The 10671-nt window shown below is 43.5% G+C and overlaps 1 protein-coding gene across 1 annotated transcript; it reads left to right on the top strand.

The window, feature by feature from the left end:
* The first annotated feature begins 837 nt into the window (after positions 1–837).
* LOC112618708 (myomegalin) lies at positions 838–8081 on the top strand. The gene is made up of 4 exons (XM_025376100.1): positions 838–1101; positions 4878–5099; positions 6429–6563; positions 7867–8081. Exons 1-4 carry the CDS (start codon positions 927–929, stop codon positions 7941–7943), a joined length of 609 nt encoding a protein of 202 aa, XP_025231885.1. The 5' UTR covers positions 838–926; the 3' UTR covers positions 7944–8081.
* The last annotated feature ends 2590 nt before the right edge of the window (positions 8082–10671 follow it).

Raw genomic sequence — 10671 nt, 5'->3', positions numbered from 1 at the left:
TCTAACCTATCTGGGTCTTAGGAGTCTTCTGAACCTCCAGGGATTTCCCTTATTTAAAGACCAGAGTAAGATTATATCTGATTTCTTCCAGGGTGACCCAAGGAGTGCTGGAAGATGTTAAACAGCTACAAATTTTCCTTGCAAACAAAAGTTTATACTGTGTCTCTATACTTAGGGAAGGAGATCTAGAAACTGCAAGACACCAGTGAGGCTACATTGCCCGGGGAATCTGTTTTAAACGGCCTATGGCAAATACTATTTAAAAAACTATGTTCACAGAGTGAGTTGAACTTTTTTTTCTTTTTACATTTTTTAAAATTTATTTTTGAGATGAGGTCTTGCTCTGTTGCTCAGGCTGGAATGCAGTGGCACGATCACTGCTCACTGCATCCTTGACCTCCTGGGCTCAAGTGATTCTCCTCAGCCTCCTGAGTAGCTGGGACTACAGGTGCACACCACTACACCCAGCTCATTTTTTATTTTTATTTTTTGTAGAGAGAGGGTCTCTACTATGTTTCTCAATTTGGTCTTGAATTCCTGGGCTCAAGCAATTCTCCTGCCTTGGCCTCCCAGATTGCTGGGATTGCAGGCATGCGCCACCATGCCCATACCTGGAGTTGAACTCTTATGGGTCTCTGGGTGTCTTGTGAAGGAAGCATGAGTGTTATTTAAAGGGCCCGTTAAGGCTTCTCTTTTCCTCAGGATGTTTGTAGCCAATGCACCAGACAACTGCTGCTCTCCCTGCCCCCTGCCTTCCCTCCATACTCTATCCCTAAACAGAGATGAATTGTTTGGCTTCTCCTCTGAAGGAATGATCCTCTTGACCTCCCCTTTACTTCTCCTGTGAGCCTCCAGATTAGTACAGCTGTGGCATTAGGTGGCCTTTATTTTTTCTTCCTTCTTACCCCACTAGTATCTTGAGGAAGATGCATAATATGAGTAAAGTGACAGAAGTCCTAGAGACCAAGCGGGATGCCCAGTCCCAGACTCAGCCCCAGATCTGGTGCAACAACCACACCCTGTCTGCCCCACATCACTCCCCGAGCAGCACGTCTCCACAGCTTGACAAGCAGGAAGTGCGTCCTTCAGTGACTGTAGTCAGTGAGTACCCACATGGTTCCAGTTTTTCGGTGCTCACACATTATCTAGGCCAAGAGGTGGCATCTTTGCAGCTGGGCCCTATAGATCCACCGTGATGCACCTAGTCGGACATAGCTATGGGACTCAGTGCTCAGCATAAGCCCCAAAGGTTTCTGGTAGCTTTTCTCCATTCCCAGTCTCACATGTCATCAGTCACTAGATCCTCTCTGACACATACATGGTGTTGGACTTGGGGGGCATGAGTTGGGAAGGGGAGAAAGGGGGCAAATAGTTCCTCTTCACTGCACACAATTATGTCATCTTTCAAACTAGGGACATGAGTGTTGCTAACATTGTGCACCTGATCCTGGAATCCCTGGGGTAAACAGCCACAGTTCCTACTTTTTGTTCACCACTAAAATCACCTTTATCATTTGTGAATTTACAGACCCCATCCATCATCCTAATAAGTTTGCTATAACACCCTCTAAACCATCAGTAAATGGGGACATTCTGTGAGGTTCAAGCTGAGTATATCACCAACCAGCATAGCATGTCCCTCCTGAGAATTTCCCTGAGAGGGTCCTTGGGGTAGCCTTGGTAGAGATGGGAAGAAGAGATTAAGTTTTTTTCTCCTGCTCAGTTTTCTCTTTAATTTTCCTCCTGAGAAAAGTGTTTGAAGTTTTAGGCCAGTATGAATCAAATCCTAATGTGGACAATACCAGGAAATTATTTTTAGTCCCTGGCTGTAGCTGATGTTTTTTTCTAAAGTGGCTATTTTAGGTAATGAATGAGCCATAATGGTTTTTTGTTGTTGTTGTTGTTGTTTTTGAGATGGAGTTTTGCTGTTGTCGCCCAGGCTAGAGTGTAGTGGTGCGATCTCAGCTCACTGCAACCTCTGCCTCCTGCGTTCAAGTGATTCTCCAGCCTCAGCCTCCCAAGTAGCTGGGATTACAGGTGCTTGATACCACGCTCGGTTAATTTTTATATTTTTAGTAGAGACAGGGTTTGACCATGTTGGCCAGGCTGGTCTCGAACTCCTGACCTCAGGTGATCCAACTGCCTCAGCCTCCCAAAGTGCTGGGCTTACAGGCATGAGCCACCATGCCCAGCCCGTAATGGGTTTTGATCTGGTACTACTCCCGTTTCTCATTTCACAATGAGGAGCAAAGCAGCAAAATGTTTCCTCTAAGATTATAGCAGCCAAAGAAAGACAAGAACTTCTCATTGATTGAGCACCTATTATGCTCACAATATTGACCACTATACATATGTTGCCTCATTTAATTGACACAGTGATCCCCTCAAGTAGGTAGTGGTGTTCTGCTTTTCTAGTGGAGGACACTGAGGCTCAGCAAAGTTGAGGAACTTACTGAAGACAAAGCAGCTTGGGGTAACATATACTTTGAGTCTACCTGACTCAAAGCTCAGGTTCTGAGTATTTCACTCTGAAGTCTGAGAAGTCAGGGGCTACATACGGAGGGTGCTCACTCCTCAGCACCTCTTTTGCTAGGCTTCTGGAGCCAGTGTTTTTCTCATTTCACTTTTTCTGCTCTGTGTATCCAGCACAGAGTTCTGGCCTCTGAAGATGGGACAAGACCTTATACATATTACACTTCTATCTAACCATTTGTAAATAGATGAGCTGCCCCTGATGTGTACATCACCTATTTCAAGGGGCCAATGGGACTTTTACGTGCATCCTTGATTCAGTTGCCCAGAGGCACTTGTTTCAACCTCAGCACTGCCCCGAGAGATGGCAGAAGGGCAAGCCCATGTTTCCCTTACCTGCAATCCCTGCCACTGCCTGCAGTGAGGTGTGGCCCCTGGAGTGATGCATCTGGAGAGCACTAGCCTTACTTTTTGCTGCGAATATCTTTCCTGAGGGAGATTGAAGCCCTTCTCTTTCCCATTGGAAGTCACTGTCCTTTCAGAGGGGCAACTGTTTATCACCACTTCCTCTTTGCTTTTTGAATCAGAATTTCTAGAACAGTCAACCTGTAGTGCACTGGCATGACAACTACACTGTGAGGCTAAATTTCCCTCACAAAAGTCTAGTCTCTGTTGCTTTCCATCTGCAGTGTAGGGCATGTTCCCCATGTGGTATGGCCAGGGAATGTTAAAACACTGATCACTGTTACTGATAAAACTTAGAACTTCCTATGGCCATGGTTGAGAGTAAACTGATTTTCTGAGATAAAGGAGGTTTGAAAGGGGGTGGGAATCACATTTTGATTGAGTTCCTACTTTAAGTCAGGCATTGTATTAAAGACTTAACATAGTTGTCCTTACTCTTTATTTCAGAGTGATTCTAATTAGTATCTGATATTTTATCAACTGGAGAAGGAGAGACCTACTGGATACTGATTTAAATATACAGTTCCTAAAAGAACATGATGTTTTGAGGGCAAACAGAAACCTCACTCCCACCTGCTCAGAGGAGAAACTTGTCTATTCTTTAGCCCTTGATAATAATCCTTGGAATTATGGCCCTGCCACCCCAGCTGGGTTTTTTCTCTTAAAGGGAGACAGTAATGAAGGGCCCAGAGGATCTGGCCATGTTGTCATAGCATCATTGAGCTGTAAGATGCCATGTGTTTTCTGATTCTACAATCCCCTATGCAACAGTACACTAGCTGTTCTTTGGATAGGAGCCAGACAATGTGAGCTGTACGTAAGAATTATTTTTGCAGTGTCAAAAGCCATTCTAGGTAGAATCCAAATCACCACTTGCCTTAGACACCCGCTCAGCTTCACTGCAGGTCCAGAGTCAGCCGAGGCCAGAACGAGAACCACTAGGAGTGGAAGCAACACTGTCTCGGTTCTCTGCACATTGTCCAGAAGTGGAGGCCATTTTCCCCTCCTCCTCCGATAGCCTCAATGTAGAACAATCCCAGGAAGGAGTAGCTGGTGTGTTTCTGGCAAGGGCATAGAATGTTGAATAAATAGTCACCTGTTTACAGACCAACAAAATGCTTCACCCCTCACTGTCTGAACTCCTAGGACTGGGTGTGAGTCCTGCTATTAGAAGAAACATTTCTGAAGTACCTCCCCAGGATCTTTCCAGCATTGGGAATCATAAAAGGAGCTAGGAGAGGGGCCCCATATTTTTCCTGTGTGTGCTGTGATGCTCAGATATCACATCTAACCACTACTGCTTATGTCATAGGCTGAGAAATACCAGTGACTTTAGAGTGAAATGGGGAGTCCTTGGAAAATGAATCTGATGACATCTGCCTTAGCCTTCATTGCATGGATTGCTTTATTAGTTTTCGAGGGCTTCCAACACAAAGAAACACAAACTGGGCGTCTTCAAACAGAAATGTATTCTTTCACAGTTCTGGAGGTGAAAGCGTCTGAAATCAGGACGTCAGCAGGGCCATGCTCCCTCCGAAGGCTCCAGGGAAGGATCCTTCCTTGCCTCTTCCTAGCTTCTGATGGTTTCTGGGGGTGTTCCCCTGGCTTGTAGACACATCACCCCAATCTCTGCCTCTGTTGTTACATGGTCTTCCTCTCTGTGTGTCTCTTTATCTCTGTGTCTCCTCTCTTCTCATAAGGACATCAGTCATGTTGAATTTAAGACATACCCCCAATTCAGTATCATCTCATCTTAGCTTATTACATCTGCAGAAACCCCATTTACAAATAAGATCGCATTCTGAAGTTCCAAGTGAACTGAATGAATTCATTCACTGAATGAATTTTTGGAGGACACTATTCAACTCACTATAATTACCTTTAAAACACTCATTTATGGCTTCCCTGTTGGTTTCTCACTCACATTCCTTTCTGGACAGATGCCAGCGCTGCCACTTCTGCTGATTCAGCTGCTTTGCCCAGCAACCAAGGAGCCAGGTCTGCTCAGCCCTTCCATCCTTCGAGCGGCACTGGCCAGCTGAGCAGGACACTAGAACACGGTAGCAGTGGCCCATGGGAAGAGATGAGGCCTCAAAAAATGAATGCATCTGGAGACCTAGCCTCCTTCTCCTGTTTGTACCAGCCCAACTCCGAAACCTCTGGTAAAACACAAAGGTGCACTTGGTGAAATCGAGCCCATTGATAGGAATGACACATTCCTTTCCTGGCCAGAGGATTTTTTGATTCCTCTGTTAGAACTTGGCTCATAAAAAATGATGGGACAATATGTGGATAAGCCAGACAGTGAGAACCAGCTCAGTGCTGGTTCTTTGTAAGTGCCTTCTCCTAGTCATCCTACCTAGGAACTCACTCTGGGCAGGAGAGTAGGAGAAGTCAGGGACATTCTGAGGTGCTCTACAAGGAGGATAAGTTACCTCACATTTAAATGCTGGCTTCTCTCTGTACTACAACCTTCTTAAGCCTAGATTAAGACTGCCCTGGAATGCTAAGCTCAGATTCCATGGGGAAGGTCTTCCTTAGGTCAAGAGCTACTGTAGGATGGAAAACTATTTCTACAGAGTCACCCACCCCTACACAGTCTTTCCACTCTTTGACACACACCATGCATACAACCACGAGCCAATCCTGCCCCCATAAACGTTGCTTTTGGATTTGGAGCCAAGCATCCTGGCACCCAGCAGCTAGGAGTGCAGCTATTTAGAGGAATGGCTTGAAGTAGCTCCATTTCTGTGTCCCGGGTAATATAACAATATGACATTTTAAATTCTCAGAGAAAAACCTGACCCTACACAAAATCTCCCAGTGGGTAAAGCCTATTCTCAGCCTCCTCCCTCTGTGCATCTTTTTCCTTCCTTGGAGATTGTTCCCTTCTCTCCTGTTCCCCCTTCAGATCCTGACACCTCCCCAGGCTCTTTCATGTTCCTTTTTTGCCAAAGCTGGTTAAAGGAGAACATTCACTATTACTCATTATTCACAGCCTGGTTTAATTTCATATGCACTTACCTTGGTCTTTCTCTCTGTAAGTGAGTGAATCTCAAAGGCTGTTGAGTTGGGATCATCATGGGGGAGAGGGATGAGATGGAGAGGGAGATTCTCTGGATTGCTATCCATGCCCAGGAGGTAGACAGCCTTTCCCATTACTAGGCCAGTTCTGCCTAGAGGCCTTTAGTAGTTTCTCACCCCGTGTCCATCTCCCTTAGATGTACTTGGTGATCTCTGTCTGGGAGGAGACCTGTGGTGTTTCCTCACAGGGGCCACCTTGTGGTTGAAAGCCCAGGAGCTTTAACTAAAGTTGCCTGGTGCTTCCTGAATGCCAAGGAGAGAGGAATGCCAAGGAGAGAGGAAGAAGCTGACGGAAGGATAGAGATAGGTAGAGATCTTGCAGACAGATGCCAGGCAGGCCCCACAGCTGCCCAGGGATGATCAGGCTTCCCCACCGCCTACCTCTCCTATGTCTTGGTGGTTTGCAGTACCGGCTGACCTGCTGGAAAAGAATCTTGCTGAGATCCAGAAACTGCGCCAGCGCCTGGAGGAGTCTGTCAGCCTCAATGACCGCCTGAGGGAGAGGCTGGAGCATGTGCTCAGCAATGGTGACCAAGGAAAAGGTAGAAAGGCAGAAAGTTTATGTTTCTGTCCACATCTAGGGAGTCTCAAAAGGGCATATAGCTTCTTGGGGCAGAGTGTTACAGGTGTAAAGCACATTGGTGTGCATGATTTCATTTGTTCCTTACAATCAGCCCAGACAGGGAAGCAGGAAGGGTACTATTGCTCCCAGCGAGTGGTTTGCCCCAAACAGGGCTAGGTCTCATTCTCAGGACTATCTGAAGTGATGTCATTCTTATATGTCCTTATACTGCCTGGTGCTGTTCTTGGGCTTGTGGCCTGACTGGCAACTGGTAGCACCAAGGTTTCCATGGTGCCCACTTCAGCTGAATGAGAGCAACATTCCACCTTTATGCCATTACTACATGCCTTGGATATCACCTGCCTCTTCTCTTGTGCTAACGACCCTTATTCCCACACTCTTCACCCTGGATGCTCTCACTTGGAGACCAATTCTTTCACACATCTTCTTCTCTCATATTAAGGCCAGAAGAATGATGACCTACAACATCATAACCAAAGCCAGTTAGGGGGAAAGACCCTGGTCCATACCTGAAGCCATTGCATGTGAGAGTGTGTGGCCTACTGTGGTGTGCCCAGCAAAACCTGAGCCTGAGCCATACTGCACTGTTATCCCAGTGCATGAGGACACCAGGTTTTCTGATTGGCTGAGACTAAAATTTTAATGGGTGCAGGAAAGTACATCTTTGAAAGTATCTGTTAGCTAAAGATGCGACTTGTCTGGGTTGTTTTTATTCCCTGTGAGGTATCTACCTCCATCTTCCATGGTTAGGACCTGTAGTCCACACTGTAGTTCTGCAACAGAAAAAGGGCTCAGGGAAGAAAACTGGAGTTTTCAGGCTTCCAGAAGGAAAAAAATCAAAGATGAAGTCATTTCCATATTTCTTCCTTTCTGCAGCAATGCCCAGTCATAGAAGCAAAGAGAAGTAGGCAGCACAAAAATTGACCAGATCCACACAGCTTAAAACTATCATAGCTTATTCCCAATCTAGATAAGGCTGCTTCTTACAAGATCCCACCTACATGTTCACGGACTCCTGGCTCCAGGAGTAAATAGTTCTGGAAAATCTACATGTCATGTTTAAGTTCCCTTCCCAATCTTTGCAGATAATCAGAGAGTCACTAGCTGTCAACTAGAAAACAGCTTGGTGTCTCTCTTCCTGTCTTTCCCACTTTCACCTGGGTATGGAATAGGAGAGAAGAAATATAAGTTTTTGTTTGGTACAATCAGTGAATTCCCTAATCCCTCCAGACTTCATTGCAACCCTGTCTCTCCCTCCCTAGGTACTGCACAGTCCACTGTAGCCCCTCGTTCATATACTCAGAGTCACTCTTCCAGCTGTGGCGAGGATATCCTGTGACATGATGCCTAGAGGGTCTAGAAGAATGTTCTCCAGAACTTTTCCAGCCCTGTCCAACAGAATTCTTGGGTGGGAACTTGGAGGCATTGGATATTATCTTTAAATGAAGAGATCAAATTAATAAATTATTTTTTAAATGAGTGTTCATATTTATTTATTGAACACCTATAAAGAGTAAACTTTGTGTAGAAAAGAATAAAACCAGAATGGCCTGAAATTCGTGGAAAAGGTTAAAGGAGAAATGAGTTTTCTTTATTAGCTATCTCTGTTTCAGAAGACTAGAATGAGAATTTCACTGCTGTGGGAAGGTAAGAAACATTAATAGATTGTGACGATGTAGAATTCCTTGACTTCCATTACATGCTTAGAAAGAACAGAAAAGCTGTCACATGTGAAAAGATTGTAGGATAAAATCTGAATGTTTTAAAATGAGGATAACTTACCATATCAGGTGAGCTTCATTCAAGAGAATGACAGAACCTACTTCTCAATGTGAATAAACACTGAGAAGTCGTGAAGAGCACAGTTGCCGTATGCCTGGAATGTAGCCATTCTGACTACTGTGAGATGATATCTCACTGTAGTTTTAATTTGCATTTCTCTGATGATTAGTGATGTTGTGCATTTTTTCATATATTTGTTGACTGCTTGTATGTCTTTTTTTGATAAGTGTCTACCCATGTCCTTTGCCCATTTTTAAAATAGGGTTATTTGGTTTTCTCTTGTTGATTTAAGTTTCTTATAGAGTTTGGATATTAGTCCTTTGTCAGATGCACAGTTTTCAAATATTTTCTCCCATTCTGTAGGTTGACTGTATACTCTGTTGATTATTTCTTTTGCAGTGCAGAAGCTTTTTACATTTAAGTCCCATTTGTCAATTTTCGTTTTTGTTGCATTTGCTTTTGAGGTCTTAGTCATAGGCCAATGTCGAGAAGAGATTTTCCTAGGTTTTCTTCTAGCATTTTTATAGTTTGACATCCTATATTTAAGTCTGTAAACCATCTCGAATTAATTTTTGTATATGGTGGGAGGTGAGGGTCCAGTTTTATTCTTGTGCATTTGGCTAGCCAGTTTTCCCAGCACCATTTATTGAATAGGGTATCATTTTCTCCATTGTTTATTTTTGTCAACTTAGTTAAAGATCAGTTAGCTGTAGGTGTGTGACTTTATTTCTGGGTTCTCTATTCTTATCCACTGATTTATGTGCCTATTTTTGTACCAGTACCATGCTGTTTTTGTTGCTATAGCCTTGTAGTATAGTTTGTAGTTAGGTAATGTGATGCCTCTGGATTTGTTCTTTTTGCTTTGGATTCCTTAACCATTCGGGCTCTTTTTTGGTTCCATGGGGATTTTTTTTTTTTTTTTTTTTTTTTTTTTGAGACAGAGTCTCACTCTGTCACCCAGGCTAGAGTGTAGTGGCATAAGCTCGGCTCACTACAACCTCTGCCTCTGGGTTCAAGTGATTCTCCCACCTCAGTCTCTTGAAGTAGCTGGGACTATAGGTGTGTGCCACCACGCCTGCTAATTTTTGTGTGTTTTGATAGAGACGAGGTTTCACCATACTGGCCAGGCTGCCCTCGAACTCCTGACCTCAAGTGATCCTCCTGCCTCAGCCTCCCAAAGTGCTGGGATTACAGGTGTGAGCCACCATGTCCAGCCCCATAAGAATTTTATAATGTTTTTCCTAATTCTGTAAAAAATGACATTGGTAACTTGATAGGAATTGCGTTGAATCTTTAGATTGGTTTGCACAGAATGCTCATTTTAACAATATTGATTCTTCCAGTCCACAAGCATGGAATGTTTTCCCATTTGTTTGTGTTGTCTATTATTTCTTTCATCAGTGTTTTGTAGTTCTCCCAGTACAGATCTTTGACCTCCTTGGTTAAATATATTCCTAGGTATTTTGTTTATTTTATCTGTGTGTGTGTGCGTGGCTATTGTAAATGGGATTAAGTTCTTGATTTGGGTCTCAGCTCGAGCATTTTTAGTGTATAGAAATGCTACTGATTTTTTGTATGCTGATGTTGTAACCTGAAACTTTACTGAACTTCTTTATCAAGTCTAGGGGTATCTTGGAGGAATCTTTAGAGGTTTCTAGATACAGGATCATGTCTTTGGTGAACAGAGATAATTTGACTTCCCCTTTTCCTATTTGGATGATTGCTTTTTTATTTTTATTTTTATTTCTCCTGACTGATTGCTCTGGCCAGGATTTCCAGTACTGTGTTGAATAGGAGTGGTGAGAGTGGACATCCTTGTCTTGTTCCAGTTATGAGGGGCAATGCTTCCAACTTTTGCCTATTCAGCATGATGTTGGCTATGGGTTTGTCATAGATGGCTCTTATTATTTTGAGTTATGTTCCTTTGATGGCTGGTTTGTTGAAGGTGTGTATCATGCAAGAGATGTAAGATTTTATTGAATGCTTTTTATGCATCTATTGAGATAATCATATGGTTTTTAAAAATTCTGTTTATGCAGTAAATAGCATCTTTTTTTTGCATCTGTTGAATCATCTTTGCATCCTAGGCATAAAGCCCACTTGATCATGATGAATTATCTTTTTGATGTGCTGCTGGATTCAGTTTGCTAGTATTTTGTTGAGAATTTTTGCATCTATGTTTATCAGGGATATTGGCCTGTAGTTTTCTTTTTTTATTGTGTCCCTGCCAGATTTTTGTATCAGGATGATACTGGTTTCATAGAATGAGTTAGGAATCCCTCATC

The sequence above is a fragment of the Theropithecus gelada genome, chromosome 1 (genome assembly GCF_003255815.1).
Source record: "Theropithecus gelada isolate Dixy chromosome 1, Tgel_1.0, whole genome shotgun sequence".
In the NCBI taxonomy this organism is placed as follows: Eukaryota; Metazoa; Chordata; class Mammalia; order Primates; family Cercopithecidae; genus Theropithecus; species Theropithecus gelada.
The sequence above is the reverse complement of the archived record's forward strand: the minus strand, read 5'-3'. Positions and strand labels throughout refer to the sequence as shown.